General features: G+C 40.5%; 1 protein-coding gene across 2 annotated transcripts in view; it reads right to left on the bottom strand.

The window, feature by feature from the left end:
* ANKRD55 (ankyrin repeat domain 55) overlaps nucleotides 1–26859 on the bottom strand; it is a 95956-nt gene that overhangs the window by 13154 nt on the left and 55943 nt on the right. For both annotated transcript variants that reach the window (XM_032593157.1, XM_032593156.1), the window contains 3 exons: nucleotides 18212–18340; nucleotides 6190–6374; nucleotides 1886–2053 (listed from right to left, as the gene is read on the bottom strand). In XM_032593157.1, the coding sequence (XP_032449048.1) occupies nucleotides 1886–2053; nucleotides 6190–6374; nucleotides 18212–18340 (482 nt within the window). The remainder of the gene's footprint in view (nucleotides 1–1885; nucleotides 2054–6189; nucleotides 6375–18211; nucleotides 18341–26859) is intronic.

Below are 26859 nucleotides of genomic sequence, written 5' to 3' on the forward strand. Positions count from 1 at the left end.
CCTCCTTCGGTTATAGACTGTGATTTAGGCCAGTGGGGTCTTAAAGTGTGGTCCCCTAAACCCTGTGGGTGGGGTCCCTAACAGTCTTCAGTTGCTTTTGTACAATATTCATGTGCTTTTGTACAATAGAGATAGTGGGTCAAAGTATGGGCTCCTTGATACAAATCAAGACAGTATCATCAATGGACTTATGTTAAAAAATTGTCATTTAACTTATTAATGTCTGGTAAAAGTTATTAATTTTATTAAATATTGACCTTTGCGGGGTGTCTGGATGGATCAGTAGGTTAAGTCCTGGCTTCAGCTCAGGTCATGATCTCACGGTTCGTGAGTTCAAGCCCCAGGTTGGACTCTGTGCTGACAAGCTCACAGCCTGGAGCCTGCTTCGGATTCTGTGTCTCCCTCTCTCTCTGTCCCTCCCCCACTCACTCTCTCTCTCTCTCTCTCTCTCTCTCTCTCTCAAAAATAAAATAAACATTAAAAAAATTTTTAAAAATGACCTTTCAGTATACACTTTTTGACAAAACAGGAAGTACCCATAAGCAATTCAACTATATAACAAAATATGACGGTTGTCTTGAGGTAAAGCACTTGTATAATTGTTTGAGTTGCCAGCTAACCTAGATACTGTTTTTTCACAGAACACCATTTTTATGACCTACAGACAAACTATGGTTATTTGCAATTGGGTATTTTCAGAAAGCTTCTCAAAAATGAATAAAATAAGCCTGTAATTTCAAGGTAAACAACTGACAGCAATTGCTGCCAATGACAAAAGTCCAGTTTTCAAGCAAAAATTAGAATTTTGAAAAACTTGCGTGCATACTGTAAGCTTGACAGCTTCCTGATACATAAAGGCTCTTCCAATAAGATCAGTGGTGATATTAACAAATGTGATTTTTTAATATTGTATAATGCAATGTGTCATCTGGATGATATTCCTAATTAAGTGAACCAATATTTTCCAAATGACCAAAGCAAGATACTATAAAATCCTGTATGGGTATAAGACCCATTTAAAGTGCAAGACAGACTAATGGATTTTAACACAACAGAGTATAAAAAGTTCATCGATATGCCAATAGTTCACGTTGTAAATAACATTTGTCAAGTTTGGATGTAATAGCAAAGGAAAAGTATCTACAATATCTGAAAATGCTACTGAAATATTCCCTTCTCCAACTGCATATTTATGCAAAGCCAGATTTTTTTCAGACACTTCAATCAAAATAACATATTGCAAGAGACTGAATACAGGAACAGATGTGGGAATATAGCTGTATTCTACTATGTTTCTATTAAGATATCGAAGAGATTTGCAAAACATTGCAAAGCTCTGCTGTTCTTCTCATTACAACTTTTTTTTGGTTTTGGACAACAAGGTTATTTTTAGCTACAAATATGGTATTTATGTCAACATGTAAATGTAATGAGGTTATTGCTTTAAATGAATAACTACATATTTTATTAAAAATTAGTTTTAGTTTTTAGTGCTATAAATACAGAAAGGTGTAACTCCCATAAAGAAAACCCCTCGGGGTTCCCAATTTTTGAAAGTGGAAAAGGGTGCTGAGAACAAAAAGTTTGAGAATAGTTGATTACGGAAAAAAAGAAGATTAAGAGAACATGGCATACAGGGAAGAAGAAAGGGAGAAACAGGAAAGAAGAAATGAAAGTCCAGTGGATGTTAGGGTGATGGATTTGGGCTCACTACTATAATTTTGCTCCATAGAGTAGAGAACATGTCACGATATATTAGACAGTGGCAAGCACAATATTAAGTTAGAGCTGGATTTGGGCATCGGCAAGGGAAAAGTTTCATCCAATTTTATAAATGTTTGAGAGGAAGAAAACAATGAGTGCCTCTCCTCTCCAGTGCACTCACCTACTCTCTTGGGAGAGGAGTTGGACACAGGCTGTGTGGCCACAGTACAGGGCGTAGGCCAGGGGTGTGCTCTCCTTGGTGTCTCGCAGGTTGCTGTCCATGCCCAGCTCCAGCAGTGACTGCACACAGTCTGCCTTCCCTGCAGCTGCAGCCCAGTGCAGCGGTGTCCTGGGGGACCACATGGGAATGGCACAAGGGTCAGAGCACAGAAATGGCACAGGGTGCTCAGCTGGCAACAGTTGTTTAAAGTCTGGGTGTGGCACGAGAAATGTGTGGCTATTTGCAGTGTGGAAATGGTAAGTTAAGTATCAGATGGGGCTTCAGGATGATGCAAACTGTCCTCCAGCTATAAGCATTCTGGAGCCTTGTACCCTTCTCTGGCCTTCTTGACGATGTCCTAGAAGAGGAAGTAGTGCGTCAAAAGCTATGGGCAGTTTTTTTTTAAGTTTATTTATTTTTGAGAGAGAGAGAGAGAGAGACAGAGCACAAGCAGGGGAAGAGCAGAGAGAGAGGGAGACACAAAATCCAAAACAGGCTCCAAGCTGTCAGCACAGAGTCCGATGCAGGCCTTGAACTCACAAATTGTGAGATCATGACCTGAGCCAAAGCCAGCTGCTTAACCTACTGAGCCACGCAGGCAACCCCAAGCTATGGGCAATTTTAAGGCTCTTTATACATAATGCAAACTGTCTTCTAAGAACATGGACTCAATTTCTCCCCCTACCAGCTGTGTCCCTATTCCTTCTCTAAACTGAGTGTTATCATCACCTTTAAAAATCTTGGCCAATTTGGTAGGCAAAATGATACCACAGTGTTATTTTCTTTTGCATTTCTTTAATAGTGAGGTGGAAGTTTTGAAATACATTTTTATTTGTCATTTGAGTCTTCTGACTGAAATGACTCTTAATGCCTTTTGGCCATTTTTTTTTCTGTTATATTGTTAGTTTTTCTTACTAATTTATGTAGGCTCCTTATATATTAAAGATATCAATACTTTTGCAAACATTTTCTCTAATTTGTTACTTGACTTTTAATTTTTATAGTGATTTTCCATAAAAAATTAAAAATAACCACATTTAATTATCTCTTTGCTTTTGTTTCTTTCAGCATTTTATACTTAGAAAGTCCTTCATCAGCCAGAAGATAGATACATATTCCTCAATAGTTAAGCCTTTATTTAATTGTAAAAGCAGTATTCTCTTAGGTAAAAAAAAAAAAAAAAGCAGGAGGCTAGGAGAAAATATTGTCATTTTTAAGCTGCCCTGGGAAAGGCTCAATCCTGAGGCAGGGAAGGAAGGCATGGAAAACTTCTTGGCTTTCTGGTGGGGCCTGAACCCTGGGCAGAAGGGTGGCCAAGCAGTCTCTCAGACATGGAGGCAGCCAAGGGGCTAGACAGAGAAGGGCTCAGTTGGAGCTATCTGTTAAAGGTGCATGGGCCTTAGTACTTGGGAGAGTAGTCTTGTCTTCAGTGTGGTCAGGATCCCCATGCGTGGATTGTGTCTTCTGTCAATCAAGCATCCTCCTCCTCATGTTATACTACTTCCCGCAATTTGAGAACACTTCATAGGACTGTGTTTCTTTTCAATACAGTGATCAATCACCCTGCTTATTTGAATAAGTGGCAGATGTGACTGATTCTATTCTACTTGAGAGAGGTCTCCACACAATATCTATTATGAAACAGGATGAGGCTCCAGCCAGATTATGCCATCCTGTTTAGAGGATATATTGCCAATAAATTCAATAGATGAAGGGTTGGGCATCAATCTCATCAGGTTCATGGACACATGACAACTCACTTTGGAGCAGTGTGAAATACTTCTTTACAACAATTGTGAAGACCAAGTGTTTTAATTCTTCTGACTGCCAACATGGAAAAAGAGATCCGGAAGAACAAGGGGAAAACATAAATTATTTTGCAGAGAAACGGAGTATATAGAAAACTCCTAACTAATAGACACAGAGCCTTTGTGGGCAATCTGTAGTATCCAATTTCAGGTTATCTAACCTGTAATTCCTTTCTTATCTCTAAATTTCTGACAAACACAGCACACAAACACACATTTACACTGGGATAGCTGAAACTATCAAAATGTGAAGGTGGAGGGCCAGGGCCCATGACTCAGAAAAAATTCATTAGAGGTGGTTGATGAGGTAGTGTCTGAAGAGCAGGAAATGATTGATATAAGCATGCAGCATTGGTTGAGATGTCAGTAAGGAATGATTTATAGGACATGTAAACATTCCCGAGAGAATTCCCAGAAGCATGTAGGGAGAACTTGATAAAAGACTGTCTTTCCTGAAGATAAATGGGTTGGGTATTAAAGTAAAGTATGACCTCACAGGTTGATGAAACTTGAGACATTTATGCTACATGAGCTACTTCTGAGTTATGTGTTCTGTGCCATGGATCTTAGGCTAATTACACCATGTTTTAAATCTCATACATCTGGGGCACCTGGGGGCTCAGATGGTTAAGCTTCCCACTCTTGATTTTGGCTTCAGTCATAATCTCACAGTTCCTGAGATCAAGCCCCAAAACAGGCTCCATGCTGATAGCACAGAGCCTGCTTGGGATTCTCTATCTCTCACCTCTCTCTCTCTCCTCTTCCCCTGCTCTCTCTTTCTCTTTCTCTCTCTCTCTTAAAATAAATAAGTAAACTTTAAAAAAATAAATAAATATCACAGATCTAGAAAGTACTTTAATATCTAGGAGGACTAGTGCCTGCATATTTTCCCTCTCTCTCTTTTTTTTAAACTACTGCCTTATTTTTCTTCCCTTTGCTTCAAACACTTTCTCTCCACTAGGAGAAGAAGCATAAGGAAGTCACAATTCCTACAAATGGTTAAAGCATTTATACCTATGAAACTTCTGAAAAATTCTACTAAGACAAGCTCACAGTTTCAGTGTGAAGGTACAGCTGCAGGTTGCAGAAAACAAAACAAAACGGAGGGCAGGATTTGGCCTCTATTGGCCTCAATTGGCAACAATTTGGCCTCAATTTGCCTCAATTGGCAACAAGTGAGTTGAGCTTTGGAGCAGGAACTAGATTCTCCTGGAGATTTTACTTCACTTTGAACTCTTGTATGATCTTATCTTTTGTACTTTTTTTTCCTACCTTGGTTTTACTTTCTTCCCTGAGGCTTGGGGAACTGGATTTCCTTTGCTAAGTGTATGATAATGCAAACTGGGAAATATCCTGTTTGGAACTGGTTGTGAAAGTATTTTAAAGTCGGTAAACTTTTCTCCAGCCCGCCTTTCTTAAATGTGTTGCTTTCTTCTTCTTTTTTTTTTTTTTTTTTGGCTCATTAACCTTTTCTCTTCATGTAACTTCAGTCCTGTTACTGTCTTACCTGCTCAAGATCAATATCTGACCTTGGGAAAAGGTCTACTTTCAATGATCTACACTTCAATTTTAATTAAAGTCATCATGTTAACCATCTCCAAGTCCTGAGACTCATGTGCAACTCAAGAATTTTTCCCAGGTGTTATAAGAATTTCAGGTATAGCAGAGTAGGAGGTGCTTCTTGGTATTTACCTGAAGTTAAGATAAGTAGGTGGCTAATTTTGCACTTCAACAGAAGAGGGCAAAAAACCCATACATAGCATGTAAGCCTTTTACTTATTTTCAATAGTCTTGTTTGTTGTTATATTATTCTTGTATTTCCATTGAATCAATGCCTAACCAAAACAAAGATTAGATAAGCAGTGTAATTGAAAAGCTCTAATAGTTGATTATGGATGAAAAGTTCTTCCGTTTAGAAGAGGAGGGTACAAGTCTTCTTTCATTGCTACCTACCTCTGGGATAAGTCTCTTCCCCTTTCTGGATCCAGCTTCTTTTTCCTTGCCAATGTATTTTTAATGGTTGGGAAAAAAAAAGAAAAACCTGAAAAATGTCACATCTAGTTCTGAATACAAAACTTCTCTTATGCTCTTGTCTGGATAACAAGAACTTATAGACTTTATGACATAATCCAGGAATGATGAAAAAAATAAGACTTACTGTTAAGAAATAAAAAGTGCATATATAGCAGGAAGCTGACATACAGAAAGCCTTCTGAGAACATTTAGCAAAAAGTGGAAAGTCTGACAATACTGTACAGTCACAGCATTTCTTTCCATAACAATGATTTTTCCTGCCCTGACTAAAATAGAGCAGTTTTTATTGTCACAAGCACATGTGTGAATATTACCGGCAGTCAAGGATATAGTCATATAGGATAACCCCTTAACCATGTTCTTTATTTTAAGATAAAGAGAAGATGGCTGTTAGTTCCCAGCACTTTGAGTTGCTACCAATACCTGTCGTCCACATCCAGAGCCTGCAGGTTGCACTCAGGCACTCTCGCCAGTTCATTAATAATGTCGCTGAAGCCTGCTGCTGCGGCAATGTGCACACATGTCTTCCCACTCTCGTCATCGTAGTTGATTATGGATGGACCCTGGTGGTGGCTCAGGATGATGGAACACAGAATTCTATTTCCACTCTGGAGGAGAGGGTCAAAGGAAGCTCATTATGTATCATCCAGTGCTCTTCCCGGTCTATGAATGTTAAGATAAAATACAAAGAAAAAAATGCAAAAAGAAAAAGAAAGGAAAGGAAAACTAAAAAGGGGAGTAAACACATTTTAACAAACCCTCCAACAAACTCCCACTTGCCTCTTGTCACTGGAAGGATTTTTGTTTCCCATAAGAGCTAAATTGTCTTCCATCATTAGCCAACTAACAAGGACTTAAATTAAATACAGGTTGACTGACATGCTGGGGGGTGGGGGGAGCTACCTAGACAACAACTGGTTCATCAAATCTATTTGTTGTTTTTTTTTCCCCAACTAGGGCAGAGGTTGGCCCCTGAGAAACCAGAAGAGTGAAAAAAATTTTTAAACAATGATTTTTTTAAATGTTTATTTATTTTTGAGAGAGAGAGAAAAAGAGAGGCAGAGAGGGAGGCAGAGAATCCGAAGCAGGCTCCACGTTGTCAGCACAGAGCCCAACAAGGGGCTCAAACCCACCAACCCTGAGATCATGACCTCGGCCAAGACTGGACCTTAACTGACTGAACCACCCAGGTACCCCAGAGTGAATTTTAATGTAAATAAAATGACCAGGATGAGTACTCACTGGTGGCAAAATGATGACCAAGATGATCCAGTAATGATCAGATTGCTACAAACTGCATGAAATTTAATCTCCAAAAATCCTTGGTGAAAGTAAATGGATCATAATTAAGTAGTCAATAAGAAATCAACAAATATGAGAAAGAAAGAACTTCAGGCAACCATCTAAATTGGGTCCATCTCTGTGTAGATCTATAATAAACTTTTCATCCTATCTTTGAAAGGAGGCTATTCTACACTTTTTTAAGTAGCCCGTCCAAGTCTTAAAAGTTACCAATTCTTCCTTGATAGTGTCCTATATCTCCTCAGCTTGCACAAATAGGTAAGTAAAATCTGTGCATATTACTGGTGTTGAATACCTTTCATTGACCTGAAAAAAAAAAAACTGTAGGAGCATTTACAATTTCAAATGACAATAAATTTTCATTGGCCAATGAAAGAGATTCTCATTTTATATCATACAATAGAAACTCTAATCCTTCAGATTCTTCTGATATCTCTGGAAAGATTATAAAACAATCCAAATAATTCATTAGCATTTTAATTTTCTGATTGAGTCCACAGAAAGACCCTGTAACTCCATGCACTAGGACTTATGGGTAGAATGGAGGTCCCTAGGAGGATTAAGAGCAGGTTAAGGAAATAGAGGAGCAAGGTATAGTTCTGGAAGCCCAGAGCTGGACCACAAGCTAGGGTCAGAGACCTGGGCAAGAAATAGAGTTGGATTTTTAAAAAGCTGCAATTTTGATATACTTCAAATGGTGTTCAACAGCTACCTCCTGATACATTTTTCCGTGTAAAATTTCCTGTTGGTCTTTTTCGCGCTGTGTTATCCTGTTTATTTGACCCCATGGCTGGAGTCAGTTTTCACAACTCCATGGAACAGCACTCATTCATTTCACCTTTCCTCTTCCTTTCCCTCCCTTGTCTCTGCATTCTCGGCTCTCCGGATTTCCCATTACTCAGCTTGTTGCTGGCTCACAATGGGCAATTACACTGTGAGCCCTGGAAATGTGCTTCCACTGTATGAGAGAGGGCAGCTGACATGAGTTCTACAACCTCTTGCAGGACGAGGGCCAGGGGCCCTCACAACTCTCAACTCTGAGGTGCAGGAAGAGAGCTGAGTGGGTGTTAAATGCTGCAACCAGGGCCAGATACATAATGTGTGAGGCTCAGGGCAAAATGAAAATGTGGAGTCCCCTGTTGATATGGCAGGAAAGAATCTCAGTCCTTTCTTCTTGGTGTCTTTCTTGACATGGCACAGTGATTTTTATTTGCTATTTATTATTGTGCTCCTTTGGGCTGGAGAGTCTTACTACTAGAGCAAACCCTTACAGGTGCCTGGGCCTTCCTCTTGTAACCTGGCACATGCTTGATCCTGACCCTCCTCAGGTCTGTGTCCAGGTCCCTTGCCAGGAGGCTGACAGTTTGTACTAGAGAGGTGGGGAAGCAGTACTGTGTGAGCCATGGTACCATTGTCCTTTCTGACTTCACTTACAAAACAAAAATTCAAAGATAAAATTAATGAAAATTTTCAGATGGTGGCCACAGAGCATTATACCCCAAGCACAGGGATGCCTTTTGAGCATGGGACCCACTTTGGCTGTACTGGTCACAGGCCCATAAAGTGGTTCTTACCCTCAAGCTTCTTCCTTCTCTTCCTCTCATCTTCCCTCTTATATCCTCTTGCTCCTTCCATCCTTCCTTTGTCTACAACAACTTTTACATTATTTGGATCAATTGATGAAGTTCTATGGCATGCCTGTTACCAGAAGTTGTTTACACTGAACACATCCAAGCTTCTGTGCCTGCTTTATCAACTTTTCTAAGATTCCTTCACCTGATGTTACTTAAACATATTTTGAAGGAGTCTAAAATACATTTAAAACAATCAAGAGCACCCCACCCCCAACACGCACACCTTTTAAAAAAGTACCATTTGAGGGAGAAAACAGAAGCAAAGAGCGTCAGTTCAATATATTTATTTTGTTTATAATTTCCTGGAACAGCAAAAGAATTCAGGTTGCCAAGGTGATTCAAAGGGCAAAGTGCCCTGTCACAATTCTCTCTTTGTGTGAAAGGGGGAGTGTCAAGCACAGATAGAAAAAACAATACCCATCTCCTCACCCTGTGTCTTCCTCCCTCCTCGCCTGACCCTCAGAGCAGTCATTTTTGGAAGTCACACTGAAATTGTGTTGCTTCCCAGGACTCTGCACCAGCCTATTCTGGGCCCTGACCAGGCAGGCCCAGTCAGCAGTGCCCCTGAGGACTAAAGTGTCACACAGCTTCTCTAGATGAGAACTCCAACCTTATCCTTTTCCTCCAAAATATCTTCTATCCTGAATTTTCCAGGCAAGGCCTTTGCCTCTATACCTAGATCTCACTTCTACAACATTGTCACTGTATTTCCTTTTCTTTAAGAAGAAGGTGCTCCCAGGAATAAGGGCGATAGCTACCTTTACTTTGTGTAGACTTTGTGTGCCTGGCATTGTTCTAAGCATTGTCACATGCCAGCTCATTTAATCCTGGTAAGAACCCTGTGAAGTAGGTACTCCTATGATCCCCATATTGTAGAGCAGAATATGGAAGCATGTGGGAATCAAGTAACTTGGCCAGGGTGACAGTCAAGAAGGGACATGGCCAGGATGGACAGCAAGTCTGCAGAGCCCTTGCACTTCACCACTACACCATTCTGTCCCTGAGAAAAGGAACAGTCTGTTTATTTGATCCTGCATGTTCATACTGGGGAAACAGAAGTAAAAATGCCTGCTTAGACTGCAATGTCAGAAGCAATGATGTGTGCCTGGCCAAATGAGACCTTTTACAAAGTGAAACATGAGGTGCTTTAAAAGCCTTTGCTCAGAGGGTTGCCATGATGCACCCCCACAGGAATTTGAGGGGCTCAAGAGAGCACTAGTCTATGAGCTGGGGCCTCAGGCTCAGTCGTTTCCTGGTGACAGCATTTCCTTCTTGGCAAGCTGGCCATGTCAGCCAATGGTAGGCTCCAGGCCTGGGAGGCCAGAGAGGGTTACAATGACCAAGGAGCACCAGGATAGAAGGAATGGGGTGGTGCTTAGAAGAGCCCTCAGGAAGAATGGAGAGTGGGATTCCTTTCATTAAACAGGGGAAGTAACAAACTGTACAGATCCTTTTCTTACGGAGCTCTGGAATTCTGCATTGAGTGGCCAGATGTGGATTGTGGATTTATTTGTTTTCTGTTGTATTTGTTTTGTTTCTGTCCATGGATAATCCATACAGTTGCCTTCATGTGCTCTGAAAACTGCTGGGAACTACCAAGTGCTAGTCATTTTCACTTTACACCTTGTGAGGGAGGGTTCATAAGAAGCTTTGTGTGATATAATTATTTATAAGAAATGTATATATAGTCATTCAGATAACCAAAATATATTTCTCAGATTCCTGAAAATGCTTCAGAACCATAAAGGTGAAATGAGTGTCTTGTTATTAATGAAGGTGACTTTTCGACCCCACCCAAGGGTGGGGCTGATAGCCAAGAGGACCAACTATGTGATTAGAGGGTTGGAACTGCCATTATCCCCACCCTAAAACCTCCAGAAGGGGAGAGGGGCTAGAAGTAGAATCAGCTGACGGCCCATGACTTAGTTAAATCATGACAATGTAATAATGCCTCAAAAACTTTTTTAGTTCTTTTTCAGAGCTTCCATGCTTGGGGAACCAGAAGGCTTCCATGGGCTACCAAGCCAGGCCTCAAGGTCCATGAGGCTACAAGTTCCTTTCTTTTGGACCTTACCCTATGTATCCCTTCAACTGGCTACTGACTCCTATGCTTTATCACATCCTTTAATAAAATGGTAAATGTTAGTGTTTCCCTGAGTTCTGTGAGCTGCTCTAGAAAATTAATCAAATCTGAGGAGGTCAGTGGAGCTTCCAGTCTTTCACTGGTAGATCAGAGGCACAGGTAACAGCCTGGGGCTTGATATTGGCATCTGAGGGGCAGCCTTCTGGGACCGAACACTTAACCTTTGGAGTCTGATGCTATATCCAGAGATATCTGTCTGTCTGTCTGTCTGTCTCTCTCTCTCTCTCTCAAAAATAAATAAACATTAAAAAAAGAATTTTGCTATAGGCAGATTGCTAAAAAACATTACAATATTCTTACTGTAGACCCTTTTTATTCTAGGTGACCTTCCAAAGAGTCTTTGTGGAAGATTTTGGACTAGTTTTTATTACCACATGTCTGGGGAATAAGCTCTATGGTGGCTTCTTCTTGGAGGGCACTCCAACCACCTTCCTTCTTTTGGAAGCAGTGGCATATTTGCATCACTTATCCCATGATGGTGATTAGATAAATCATCGCTAGGGTTGTAGATCATACAGCCCTCTTAAAGGTGAAAGAACTAGCCCATCAGTTAAGCTAGAGCCAGATATGTCAGGCTGAGAATGAAACTCCAAGGAAAGATCTACTCATCTACATGAGGTGAACATTTGAGAGTTGAGAGTCTAGGGCTAACCAGATTTAAAAAAAAAAAAAAAAAGGTGCCTAACAGCCTAGCTCAAAGTCTGGAACTATCTTCATGATTAGCCCCTTTGGACCCAGGCTTTACTGCTTGGCCTGACTCCAGAGGCCACTATACCCCAAAGCCTGGGGCTGACTCTCCTGGAGAGCTAGTACAAGACAGAAATTGGAGGGATGGGGCATGAGGCATGGTGACCCTCGCTGCTGAACTACTTCATTTCATAGGTTTTCTGATACTTTGGAAAACAAACAAACAAACAAACAAACACAAAACACAAAACACACACACCAAAAAACTATAGGAAAACAAACTACTATAGTATAGGAAGCAAAGAAACAAACAAAAAACAAAACTCCTTTCTTGCTCCGTTAGTGTGTAGAAAGGGGTTAAATCCCACTTTTGTCTGATAAATGAAGGTCTCCAGGATATCTCTACCCTGTCCTTGCTAAATGTTATGACTAGGGATCTTTCTGCTGAAATGAAGCCTAGCAGAGAGTAATACTCAATAAATATTTACTGAGCAACAAATAAATAAATGAGTAAAACAAGCCTTACAAGCTACAAGCAAAGCCAAACAGAATACCCATCCTTTTTAGCTTCTCTGTCTTCTCCTCATTGTCTTCTTTCTTTTACTATTTCACTTGTGTTCACTCCTAGGTGAGTCCCTGTTATTTTCTCCTTTTACTGCATCCCTTCCTCACTATAACCAAGCACTGGGGAGCTGACACATGTGGCCACTTAAACTTAGGTTGCCCTTCAAGACTTCACTTTCCTAAGCAGGTTGGCCTTTGCTCCCAGAATGATGGATTTTGCAAATATTTTCTTTGCTTACTTTGGGCTTAGTGGCTTTGTAGTCTTCCCGGGAGTCATATGGCCTGGGTGCCTACGTGGGCACTGGGTGTATCTGGTCAAATGACAACCTCCTTGTGCACTAGTTTCTTTACTCGTGAATTGAATAGTGGGATTACATGATTTAGTTTGGTCCCTTGCAGCGCTGAGATTCTCTCACCTTAGGAATTAGACCCCACTGGTATATGACACTTATCCATTGTTATTCTGAATATATTTAGGGTAAAAGTATATTTATAAGACTTTGAATAAATCCAGAAGGCTGACCACAGGTCTTCACTACAGGAAGGAGGAGGATTCCATATTGGACCAACTGAACCAAACCAGTCTCAAGCACTAGAGGCTTAAAGGTTATATTAAAGAGCTATTAGGGTGTGTTTGTGTGTGTTTGTGTGTGTGTGTGTGTGTGTGTGTGTGTATTTAACTTCCTTAACCACATAACTACATACTGAATGAAGAAACATGAAATAGTTGTTTTTTATTATCATAATTCTTTTCTTTCTACCCTCCCTTGAAAAATGCACTGAAAGAAAAGTAATTCTGAGGAAGATTCCAAATAAACACATTTTCTAGTAAGCAGAGGAGGGAGCTAGTGGCAAGATTTGAGGGACAGTAGATACTTGCCACCTTCACTGACCAGCCATCATATCTATGCTAGAAATCCTACGATTAGAAAAACCTCCCTGGTATTAAGACTTTTACACTCCTGCAAGACTCAGTTAAGGTAACAAATGGTGTTCTAAAGAAAGAACCCAATAAGCCATTAATCTCATTGATTTGAGATGGGTAAGTTTATTGGACAGAATTCCGTGAAACCTCTTGGAGGACCTAAGATTCACAAAGATCTGTTCTGGGTCTTGAGACACATCTACCTGAATAAGGCACAATACCTTTAAGCACACAGTCTAGAAGGAAAGAATCAGGCATCCCATTGCCTACGCCACCAGTCCTAGATGTTTAAGAAAGCACTAGACGTGCAACTTGGAGGGAACAATTCTGGAAGGGAGCTTAATAAAGAAGGTGGCATTTAGTTAGGCCTTCAGGAATAAGAAAGAATATGTAGAAATTCTTCAAGTGGAAGGGATGATGTGGGGAGTGCAAGAAGGATTTCACCAAAAGAGAAGAACGTGATTAAGGTGGAGACAGAATGAATCTCTGGGAGTGGGTAGGGGGTGGGGAGTGGTTGTTCACAACAGTATGTGTTAGCCCAGGGAGTTTGTTCTGCACCAAAAAATGGAACTCTTTGAAGGTTTTTAAGCCAAAGACCAACAGTGACCATAACTGTTTTGGTGGGATAACAGTTGTATTCATACATTCCTTTGGGATTTGTTGAAAGAGCACTTGGTGGCAATGTGAGAACAAAATGGAGAAGAAAAGGGCTGAAAGTAGGAATACAAATACTGAAACTGTTCAGGTGAAAGATGGTAGAAACCTGAGCTAAGGAAGTGATGGCAGGTGTACAAAATTGTCTCTACTTGCTCTTCCAGGCTTACCCTCCAAACTTTTTCCATCCTGCTCTTTACTTTTTAGCCTGTATGAATTGCATCAAATGGACTCCTTTGTTTTCCTGTTGGGTTTGGCCAATGAGTGGCACTGACAGGAGATGGGTGTAGGAGGACAGAGACTGAGGTGTTTATCATTCAGTTCTCTCCCTGCCAGGCCACAGTTTGTTCATTCCATCAAAGGCTACCTGTACTGTCCTGGGACCTCTCCTACAGCTCTAGCTTTTTCTGTCTTAGTAACCGCTCCCTTCCATGCCCTCTTAGGCCCAGATGCCCTAATAGCAATGTACTGTGGTATGGAAATAGCCTCTTCATGACTCTCTACCCAATTTATCCCATGCAAATGGGCTGTTTCCTGGTATAACCATGACCTATACAGTGGGGATAGAAAGTAGGTAACAGAGATGTGGGAACAGAGGAGGTAGAATCGAGGAGTCTTGATAATGAAGGGACAGTGAAGGAAGATAAGAAAGGAGGGTTCATGGACCATGCAGAGGCCTTTTGGCTTGGGCTACCAGGAAGATGGGAGTGTGGCAGGAAGGAGAGATCACGGGTTAAGTTTGGACATGACCAGTTTGAAGTGTCTGGGAAATGATGTAGAGAGGCCCAGGAGAGCTAGAAATATGAGTCTAGAGTTCAAGAGAGATGTCAGATGGAACTCACTGAAGGTTTTTAAACCAAGGACCAACAGGGACCATAACTGTTTTGGTGGGATAACAGTTGTATTCATACATTCCTTTGGGATTTGTAGAAAGAGCACTTGGTGGCAATGTGAGAACAGAATGGAGAAAAAGAGGGCTGAAAGTAGAAATACAAATACTGAAACTGGTGAGAATCTTCTGATGGGAATGTTAGCTGAAGCGACAGTGGGAACTGAATTTCTGCCTTGTAGAGGAGAGACACCCGTGTGGACTCCTGATAAATTGGTGTCCTCACATGCCCTGAAGGGACTGAGATGCCATCAAGAGAGACTGGATGGGGTCAGGGCTCTGCTCAGTGCTAACCAAGACAGAGGCAAGCAGCAGGGTCTCCTGGGAAGACAGGAGGAGCAAATGAGGGCAGTGGGCCCACAGGAGGGCACCACCAGTTACCAAGAGACCTTAGAGATGGGGCAGAAGCCCAATTCCAGATCACTTCATGGACCTAATGTTTCCAATCTTTCCTGCCTTGGTTAATCTGGGTCGAATACAGAGGCTTTATTATTTCAGAGTGCTATAGCTTTAAATGTGGTCTCATGTGGTCCAAGAGAAGAGCAGGAAGTTCAGGGAAAGGAATAAATGACAAAGGGAAATAGACTCATTCATGTGGAAAAACTGTAAATGGAGCACAATGCTGTTCCTGTACTATAAATTAACAAGAAGTCTAAAGCAGGCAAGTGTCATCGTGGTTTCAGCTGACATTTGGAATTACCCTTAGCCTTCTTTGCAGAGTAAAGGCCAGGACGCACCACTTCTGAATTCCACTGCTAACCACAAGGAGACAGAGGGTGCACGGTTTTCCCACAACTGTGATTCTTAACCTTTTGGGGGGTAGTCACTGATCCTCACTGAGGAAGTGAAGAAAGTCATGGATGCCTTCCTCAGAAAAAAGTATGCTAACATACACTCACACTCACACATAGCATATTTCATACAATTGTAAGGCTTTTAGAAGGAACCTGCCTTGTTAATCTTTTTACACCCAATGCCAGATACACGGTATATGCTCAAGAAATATATATTAAGCAGTGGAGTCAATAAATGAGTGACACGTTATGCTTATACAAAATCATGGTCAAAAAGGCAAATATCTTATGTAGGAGTAGATAAGGTTTTAGTACCCATTAATATGAATTCATTTATTGTAGTGTTTTTGATGGGGTTTTGGAGTGATGGAGGTCTGGAGCCGACCAGAATTCCTGAGATGTCTTTGGTGCAAAAAAGTTATTAAAGCACAGGGACAGGACCTGTGGGCACAAAGAGCTGCACTGGGGTTGTGAAGAGTGACTGGTTATATGCTCTGGAGTTGGGGGAGATAAAGTCAAGAGGAAGTTTCTTAAAGGGATTTCCATGTGCTAAAGAAGACTCACAGATTACTGAAGCCTTAGCTATTGTCAGGCTAAGGTTGTTTTTCCCTCTAGCAAATCATTATCAATAATAATAGGGAGTTCCTGGAGATTAGGCTACTGATAAGATTGCCTTTCTTCTTTTAATTTACTAAGATATTTGCAAACTGATGGAGACTCAGGTCCTTTGATCTCTATCAGTTCAACCATTTGTTCTCAGTCCTTTCCTTTGTTCTTGGCCAGCCAGCAGTGCCTGAGGAATATCACACATATTCCACCTGTGGGGGTGGGGGGAGGAGAGGGGGTTTGTGAGGTGTCAGCTTGCCTTATGCTCCCTCATCAGTTTTCAACCCTACGTGCATATTGCAGTCTGCTGGGATGAAGCAAAGCTTTAAAAAATATGGATGCCTGGGCTCTACTCCAGAAAAACTGACTGAAAATCTAAGGATGTGGGGCTTGGGTATCCAATATTGCTTAAAAGCTCTTCAGATGATTTTAAAGTGCAGACAGGACTGCAATCAATGTAGCAGGTTAAAAGCTATATCATCTAGTAAGGAGAAAGAATATGATGATGTGGGTATGATAACTAAGCTGTTGTGGAAGAAATCAGGAACCATAATAAAAATGGTTATCTATTCCAATCACCTAGCACATTACATAGTGCTGTCATATGCACAATCTCATTCATACCCCGAAGATACACTGATAGTTAAACCAAGAAGGTATTGGTGATTTTCCTCAGATCAAAACCATGTCTGTCAATACAAACAGATTTTCTGACTTTTCATTTTGCCAAACTGCCTCTTAGAGGGTGAGAGCAAGGGTTCCCACCCCTGAAGAGTCCAAATTAGAAGATGTGGAGAGGGGGTCTGGGGACCTATAATTTTACAAGCATTGCTGATGATTCCATTGCACGTGCAGGACTAGAGCAGCAACTCTAAATTGGGGGTGGGGTGGAGGAAGTGGGAGCAGAGATGTGAACCCCATCAGAAATCTGTGGGATTAAAACTCAAGTGTGATGAGGATGAATACAGGAAATGCTTGATTTGGATACCACTTTCACATCAGCTGAGCATCAGCACACATGGTTGCCCAACCAGAGGACAGCACCCCGGGGGTCAGGGTGGGAGATTAGATACTGAAAGTATGTAGGTGGATGCTACAGGCAGGTGGGGATGACAAAATAAGTTTTGCTCACTTCACAGTTTTGCCCAGGGCTGGTGCTGGTACAGAGTAACTGAAGCCAGAGTTGGAGGGACAAAACCAGAGCAGTTTCCAAATCACTTCTGTTTGCCCCTTCCCTCAGGCCTGAAAGTGCCAGGTGCCCATCTCTGGTATGCTTAGCATGTGAAACAACTGAATGTAACCACCATCAAGGCAGGCAGAAACTCCTCTTACAAGGATCCTGGCAGCAGTATGACAAGAGTGCCTTATTGAGCTGATGAAGATAAACAGTGGAGGTGTCTATGCTTGGGTGTCATAAGACAGAAAAGGCTAGCAAGTTTGTTGAAATGATGCATACTACTGCTCTCCTCTGAAGGATGGAGGAAATGACTCTTAGTTGATCATTCCTCTTGCAAATAGAAAGCACGTCACTAAATGTTAGCCATGATCATTCTTTCACCTCAGTCTCACTTTCCCCCTCATTGGGCTATAGATTTCTTGGGCCTATTCTGATTTCTTCAGTCATGTGTACTGATATAGACGGCCTTTTGTGATCATGAGGTAGATTATAAGGCATGATTTTCATTGCTCAGGACAGAATTCAGGGTCATCTGGAATAACTCTGCTTTGGAGGATTTGGAAGGAAGAAGAGAGTTATGGTTCAAAGACTTTGAAGAGATTTTCCTAGTATATCTTTGAAGGTTTTTCCTGGTGTGCTGTGAGCTACTAAGCAAGCATGTGGATGGAGAGAGCAAGAGAGCAAGGGAGAGAAGTGTTATGTGTCTGTTTACATGTATGTGTGCATGTGTGTGTGCATGTGCATGTGTGTGTGTGTGTGTGTGTGTGTGTGTGTCTGTATATAACATCCAAAGCAGGCTGTCTTCCTCCTCTGTATCTTGGCATGGTTTCTTCTCCACAAGTGATGCACTCACATCTTCCAAATGGACAGGTTTGCTGTTGCCCCTCTGGATATGAGGGATGGGAGGAGTGCAGAGAATCTTACTTGCTCTAGCACACTAATAACCTCCATATCACTGCAGTGGCTGCACCTTTGATAATTCCATCTTTCAGTTCTGACATACTCAGAGAACTGTTAACATTGCTTCACACCATCTAAACTTTAGACAAGTTTGCTGGCCAATTTCTCACCTGGACTGCCCAGTGCAAAGCTGTTTTAAAGTCTTTATCCACAAGAGTAGGGTCTGCTCCTTTCTTCAGCAGCATTTGGGTGTGTTGAGGCCGGTTGTGGAAAGCTGCCCAGTGAAGTGGTGTCATTCCCTATAAAACCACAGTCAGAAAGGGGAGAGGTGAGCAGAGGCTATCAGGAAGGAAAATGGAACTCACATTGTCTCCTCAGGCCAAGGGCCATCACCACATAAGTTGGTTGCTGCCTGTCAGTTCATTCATTCCTTAAGCCATTCAATCAACAGATATTTACTGAGTTTCTGCTTTTTGCCAGGAAAATAAGTGTTGAAGATACTGTAGTGAATTAGATAAAGAAGATCCTTGCCCTCATGGGAATTGCAGTGTGGTAGAGGAAGACAGACAACAAATGCAAATGAGCAAAAGGATTTTCCAGATTGTGCAATGCTATCAAGACTGCAAATGGGGTACTGTGAGAGGGTAATTGTGGAGTTAGTGACTATTCTACATGGGCCTCTATGAGCTAGGCTGGGGAAAACAGAACAGCAAGCACCAAGCCACAGAGGCAACCACTTGTAACTGGGGTCACGCTAACCTGCCATATCCCACCACAAGGAATTTTACTGCAATATCTCCAGTGGCTACAACAGAGACTAGATAAATAGCTGTTGAATAAAAGAAGGAATGGAGTGGGAGAGATATCCATGTGAGATGAGTCTGGAGAGGGAGGCAAGGCTGATCCTGGGAATATGGGTTGGGGATACCAACTCTGAATAAAGCATTCACAGTTTATTCTAAAGTCACTGCAAAGACACTGAAGGGTTTTAAACCAATGTTGACATGATCTGACCTACATTGTTTAGAAGAAACCACTCTGTGGTAGCTTGGATGAACCTATATGGTGAATCCCAACTTCTTTTAGAGTTTAAGGTCACACACTTTAGTCATCATTTAATAATAAAATGAGCTTATGCTTGGAAATGGTAACCAAGAGGAACCAGTATTATTTGGGAGTGTACTGTGAAAAGATGGCCTCTTCTCCTTCCCCACACCTCTCAATTACACAAAATATATCTAAAATGACTCTAGATTAAGATGACTGGTAAAGGAGATAAAGGGTATGGGCATCTTTAAAGTTCTTTTTATAGTCATCTCTGCAGATAAATAAAGATATGAGTCTAATATTTATTGATCCAAAGACCTTTATGAATTCTTATGTATATTATTTCACTTAATTCTCCAAACAACATTCTGAACTAAGTACTATGGGGAAATCTGCTATGTGTTCACCAAACTCTATTCCCTCTCCCTCCAAGCCACCAAACTGGGTACATTCCCCAGCCTTCCAGCAGATGGACATGGCCATAAGACTGAGTCCTGATCATTGCAATGTGGACAAAAGGGGTGGCCTGCATAGAAAACAAAACCCACGTGGTCTTCCATACCTTCTCTCTTTCCTCATTCAACAAATGCAGAGGACAAGGCTAAAGAAGATGCTAGAACCACATTTAATTATGAAGCCCAGGACCCTGACTGTTGAGGGGGAATAAGCCTACCTTGTTGACCAGTATTGGACTATGATTCTAAATAAATAAGCTTTTGTGGCAACTGAGTGGCTCAGTTGGTTAAGCGCCCATCTTCGGCTCAGGTCATGATCTCACGTGAGCCCCAGGTAGGGCCTCTCTGCTGTCAGCACAGAGCATGCTTCGTATCCTCTGTTCCCCTCTCTCTCTGCCCGTCCACTCATTCTCTCTCTCTCTCCCTCTCAAAATAAATAAGTAAACTTAAAAAAAAAAAGAAGTAAGATTTTACTGTATTAGGCCACTGAATTTTTGAGTTAATTGCTATAGCAGTTGACCAACGTTAACAGGTACCACTGTCCTTCTCATTTTATAGAAGAGGAAGCCCAGCTCTAGAGAAGTTCCCAAGTCTGTGAATGAACACAGAACTGAATCTAGGGTTTGAGGTTTGTGGGGAGCTGGGATTAGAATGTTAATCCCCTTGGGGCACCTGGGTGGCTCAGTTGGTTGAGCGTCTGACTTTGGCTCAGGTCATGATCTCACAGTTCATGAGTTCGAGCCCCGTGTCGGGCTCTGTTCTGACCGCTCAGAGGCTGGAGCCTGCTTCAGATTCTGTGCCTCCCTCTCTCTGCCCCTTCTCTGCTCATGCTCTGTCTCTCAAAAATGAATAAAAGTTAAAAAAAATTTAAAGAAAAAGAATGTTAATCTCCTTGACCAGGTTGAAAATTCTAAATCATTATATTACAGTTTGCTTTCAAGCTATAGGTGACATACAAGTGAGTCTCCCGGTATATTCTTGAGGATATTTTAAGAAATTGGTTCCATATGGAAAAGAATGCTGATACTAAAGCAGTGGAACTTCTTGTTATTATTCTGACAGCTGAATATTTGCTTGGGATTTAGAATAACTCAATGCATTTCAAAAAGCCCTCTTCATTATAAAATTGACCCACTGGAACTAGAAATCTGGACTCAAGGGAATCAGATTATTCTTATTATGCATGGATTTCCCCTTCCCAGTGCTGATTCCTTTTTGCTTCAGAGTCATTGGCTTCATCATGAAGGGCTATCAGTATCCAGTGTTAAAAGACATCAAAGGAAATTTTAAGTCACTCGAGTGTAAACTTTATTAGGGTAGGTCCTTATCCAATGTCTCAATACCTGGAGCTTAGAACAGTGTCAGGAACAGTGTAGATCGTAAGTAGTCAGTAGTTACTTAAAATGGATACTTAACGGTCCTTGATTGAATTTTTTGCTTTTGTAATATTTAGCTTTGCTTTTAAAAATTATATACATTTTTAAAAAGGCAAAACATTTCTCCTTTACAGAAAATGAACTTTTCTGATATGGTCATTGTTACTAACTCTTCGATTGAAACCTGGTAGAATTTTTGATGAGTTCTCCAAAAGGTAGATGGCAATCACTGTGTGTATATGAGAACTCTGTGTGAAATGTGGTTATGAATTAAATTGTGATCATGCACTGCTAATCATTATCTCCTAAACAGAACTGCTAAGCTTCAAGAGTTATTTCCTTAAAACAACACCACCCCCCTGCCAAAAAACCCTTAAAAGCCCAACTTCTGCATGTTTTGGTAGAGTGAATGGGGTGGGGAGGAGCATTACCATTTTTTATATACCTACTTCCTGTCAAGAAATGTATATATATATTACCTCATTGAATATTTATATACATATATAATCCTAAGAGGTAGGTATTTTTAGGCCCATTTTACATTTGAGGAACCCAAAACACCGGTTAAGTAATTTGCCTAAGGCCATGGGCACATGCCATAGTTGGGATTCAAATCCAGTTCTCTCCAACACTGCAGAATAACATTCTTTACACACATCATGCAGGTAGGCTTTCATTTTGGAAATGAGGTCAAATGTTGGAAATTCTTTTCTTTGTGATTTTAACACCATTCAGGGTCTTCTAATTTTCTGGAATGGTGGTTTTCATTAGAGTACATGTTGCCATCCTATATTATTTGTTTCATTTGGCATTGCCCCTAGGCTCTTACTAAATACACAGCTGGCAAGTATTTATTTTTGTAAGGTATTGAACTATGTATTTTCTCCCACCCCCTTCCCCCACCCTAGAATTTGGTGATCATCTGAATGACTCTAAATCAAGACTTTAATCATTCCATTCCTTCTTGAAATAACAATTACACACACACACACACACACACACACACACACACACTGTTTATATCACAGTATATAACATTCGGTTAAGTCAAGGGAACTTTTCTGTTGCTATTTTTTTTCAACTGGGCTAATGAGAAATAAAAGTAAATCCTCTCATAGTAATAAGAAAACCAAAACTTTCAAAATCAGCTTCAGTGCAGCCACTGGTATTGCACAACATACTTCGTTTAGGAAAGTATACTTTTTTCTTACAACTGCCTCCTTCTCTTTCCTCCAGCTTCTGTTGAGCCAGCAGGCATCAGAGTTGTGTTATGTTAAGACTGGTGGCCATTTAAGGGGTTGACTTCAGTCTCAGAGGTTGGTGTCTGCACTGAGTGGTGACAGGTCATGGTTCAGCTGTAATGCACTTAAAGGCAGAGGCCGTGGCTTATTTGATGTGGTATGCCCATAGCACCAAGCACACAGTAAGTGTTCAAGAAATATCCACAGGAAGAATTAGTGGATTACTGGTTATCAAGGCTCCCTTGGACTCATGGAAAGCATAAAACACCAGGGTCTGTTGAATGCAAGCCAGCCATCTGTGTCCAAACTATGGAGACCTTTTCTACCAGCTGCTTTCTGGAATTTCACTGAGGACTCAATGGGGCCTTGGAAGCATCTAGGAGCTGAAAAGCTAGGAGTCACTTGTAGACATGGCCCTGGCGACAGGGGAACCCCATTTTCTTGGAAAACAGAAAGCCTTGGCTCAATGGCTGAAAAGTAACTCATATTCAGTCATGAGCACAGCTCTCCAGAATGCTTTGAAGGGAAATGTTAAGTTTTAGTTGGCTTAGAATCCATTCTGAGACTGCTGATAGGATTGAATGAATGTCCTAACTGTTGGATGGTAGCAGGGTTGCTTTGGAGCAGTGCTGTTATGAAGATGAGTAATTCTGTGCCTTGAGCCTGTATCACTGAAATTTTATTTAAGGGCTTACAAGTCCTAACAGTGTCTCAGAACTTTTTTTTTTTTTTTCCAAAACCACCATAACTTCTGTGTTTTCTGAACCAGAAATCTGATTAAGTGCTCAGGATTGCACCTTTAGACTGACTCTAGCAGACATTGAAAGGCACAGAGAGAGAAATGTGTGATGTGACCTGGTGCTTGCCATATCCCTCATCTTGGTGCCCTGGGGGGGGGGGGGGGGTAAAATTATAGCAAGTGCTGAGGAGTCAGCCAAACAATTCTAGATCCTTCAGGGGATCTAGATCTTCCAAAGGATCTAGAATTTCACAGAAGTCCAGCTTGGTTCGGGGTGACATTTTAAAATTCACGTTCTATTAATTTCCCAATCACATATGACTACTCCTCACAAAAGTTCTTTCCTGTAGACAAAAAAATAGGAATAAATGCATCAATCATTCCTACTTTTTGTCTATAGGAGACAACAATAACTTTCGTGTACTTTAAAAGATTAAAAAAGGGGCGCCTGGGTGGCGCAGTCGGTTAAGCGTCCGACTTCAGCCAGGTCACGATCTCGCGGTCCGTGAGTTCGAGCCCCGCGTCAGGCTCTGGGTGGATGGCTCGGAGCCTGGAGCCTGTTTCCGATTCTGTGTCTCCCTCTCTCTCTGCCCCTCCCCCGTTCATGCTCTGTCTCTCTCTGTCCCAAAAATAAATAAAAACGTTGAAAAAAAAAATTTAAAAAAAAGATTAAAAAAAATAGATGGTTGTAAGTACAGGAATGAAAGTCATTTTCTTCAATTTTTATTTTGAAAACATTTTATAATTATAGTTCACAAAGATTAGTAAATTATTTCATTGTCTTTGTTTTAGAGTTTTCTTTTTTTTAAAAATTTTTTAAAGGTTTATTTATTTTTGAGAGAGAGAGCATGAGTCGGCGGGGGGGGGGGTGGGGGGAGGTGCAGAGAGAGAAGGAGACACAGAATCTGAGGCAGGATTCAGGCTCCAAGCTGTCAGCACAGAGCCCAATGCTGGGCTCAAACTCAAAACTGTGAGATGGTTACCTGAGCCAAAGTCAGACAATTAACCCACTGAGCCACCAAGGTGCCTCTAGAATTTTCTAATCTGGATAAGTAGTGCACATCATAATAGCCACAGATTATAACTGATAACTAAAAATAATTAGATGTTGGGTTTCAGGACAGTAGGAATGGCTACTAGTGATATTCTTCAAAAACAGTCACTTTTTCCCTTTAATAATGACAAAATGTTTCCAACAAAAATACAAAAACCTTCAGGATGGAAGTTTTTATAATTTAAATGAGGCATTAACACAAGAGAAGCAACGTAGATTAATTTAAGTCATGGAAATAAAGAGCAAATTCCAACAAGAGCAAACTTATAAAACAAAGCCTTTAGGGGTGCCTGGGTGGCTCAGTCGGTTGGGCTTCCGACTTCAGCCAAGGTCATGATCTTGTGCTTTGTGGGTTCGAGCCCCATATCGGGCTCTGTGCTGACAGAGCCTGGAGCCTGCTTCAGATTCTGTGTCTTCCTCTCTGCCCCTCTCCTGTTTGCACTCTGTCTCTCTGTCTCCAAAATTAAACATTAAAAACATTTTTCAAAAGCAAAACAAAACAAAGCCTTGAGAACAGAGACCTAAGTTGTTATATTTATTTTTTCAAATAAACAGAGCATCTACATTCTGCACTAAATTGTGACCTATTAGAGCAGGAATCAAGCCTATATGAGACAAGGTAGGTACTTAAATATTTTTGAGCGAATAAAATGACCATTTTCCCATTCTAAGCAGATCACCTTGGGAGGCCTATAATTATTCCACTTGTTGATCAAAATGTTTTGGGGAGATTTTTTTTTTTTTTTTTTTGGAATTACCACCATAACAGGGGTTCTATCCATGGATAGGAATCAGGCTTAGATCAGAGAAATAAATTACATCTTTACTGGCATTGACTTCAAATTGAAATTCACCATCTTATTTAAATATGAATATAGGCAACAAGCCACAGTACTGTTAACACAATACCCGTGACTTGGCCAAAAATACAAATCACAGACACTTTTGTATTGCATTAGTTAGTGCAGATATCTCAAAATATGTTTTGTATGTATCCCTAGTACAGTAGTTATTGGTCCTATCACTAAATCTTAATAAATGCATTAACAAGCAAGCTTACATATTACCGTTACAAATTTGATCTTTATAATATTTTGGCAACTTTTTCAATATAATTGGTTTCTTTTTTTATCCTCTATATTTTATTTTATATAATTTCAAACATTTTTCTGAGGAGGGATCCATAGGCTTCACCAGCACACCGGCACACATGAACAAGGACTCCTGGCCTAGAGTCTAGAGTACATTTTTTGAAGATCCTAAATGAAATAAAATCTTATTTTTCTGAGAGTAGATTTTGGAAATAATTAAAAGTCACCTGGAGAGTTAAGTGTGGTAAATAAAATTGGTAACCAAGTTGGGTCAACAAAACAAAGAGAAAGGGCCAATAAAATAAAATATGACTTTCCCTTAAAGTGAATAATTCTCTATCTATAATATATACATACATCTATACATAAATATATATTTGGGGTTGGGGCTCTACTATGTACAAGTTACTGAGCTAGATCTAGGGATCCAAAAATAAAAAAGACATGGCCTGCCTTTAAACTCTTATGGGGAAGGGGCAAGTGAGGGTTTGTAAGTAGCAGTGACTCTACTCTTATTTTTATAAGCAGGTCATTTTCAGAATAAAAATTCTAGAGCATTTAAAAAATTTACTTTATTATTTTACCTTTTGCTAACTGTAAAGTAAAGTGATTTCTAGAGTCAGGCACTGTTTCGTTTTTGTTTTTGTTTTTGTTTTATTTTGCCATTATAATGCACAGTTTCTGCTTATGATTATGCCTTAGGAAAGCTGTAAGTGAATTTAGGACTAAGAATTATACCCAAAGGTTCACATCTGTTTTTGCAACTTGGATTTATTTTTTCAGAGTATGGTTATAATGGAAGTTTGGATTGTCAGACCCCTCACAAAAATCTACTTAGACCCGAATTTTCATGCAATGTAGGATCAACAACATTGTATCCTAAATACAATGCAAAACAGTCCTTCTCTGGATAAATGCATTTCAGTTCTAACCCAGATGCCATTAGTTCACAGCCCCTTTTAATGGGGTGCTCTTGTCAAAGCTAAAATGAGAGCAAGAGAGGTTAGATTCCAGGAGTTTAGCAACTTGTTAGCTCCCGGTAACTACATTAGACAGCCTCCCTCTATGCAAAGATTCCTCTGAGGTACAAAAAGACAAAGGCACAAAGGACAATCTGGCCCATTTCACCTTTCCTACAGTGTGAAACTCTGCAGTGTGGATAGCTTCTAAATAAGTCACTTTACAATTAAGCTCTGTGGTTAATGAAACATGAAAAACAAATAGATCATTAGCACAGAACAATTAAATGCAAAGTTACCATAATGTAGTTATGTCTTGTGGGGTTAGGGAGGGCCTTCTTTAAAAAGACATCAAAAGCAAAAGCAGTAATGAACAAGAATGATCACTTTGATTATGTCATATTTTAAAATTTCTGTACTAGAAAAGAAAACTGTTTAGAACAAACAGTTCTAAAATGAGCAACAGACTATGAAAAACTATTTGCAGTCCAACAGCAAAGGATTACTGTTCAGAATAGAAAATAAACTATGAATCCATATAAAAAATGACAAAGTAACCCAACAGATGAATGGACAAAAGATCTAAACAGGCAAGTCACAAAAGAAGTTATAAAAATGACGATTATACCTATGAAATAGTACTCAATCTCATTAGTTATCAGGGAAATGAAAATTAAGGCAACAAGAAAACGTGACAAGCACGCTATTAAACTGCAGGTGGAACGATACGTTGACACAGCCATCTTGGAGAATCACCAGTCATGTGTATTAAAAATAAAAATGTACACCCTAGTGACCAACAATTATTCTCCCAGAGAAATGATTGTGTAAAATACTCAAGGAGGCTTGTACAAGA

The sequence above is a fragment of the Lynx canadensis genome, chromosome A1 (assembly GCF_007474595.2).
Source record: "Lynx canadensis isolate LIC74 chromosome A1, mLynCan4.pri.v2, whole genome shotgun sequence".
NCBI classification, from domain to species: Eukaryota; Metazoa; Chordata; class Mammalia; order Carnivora; family Felidae; genus Lynx; species Lynx canadensis.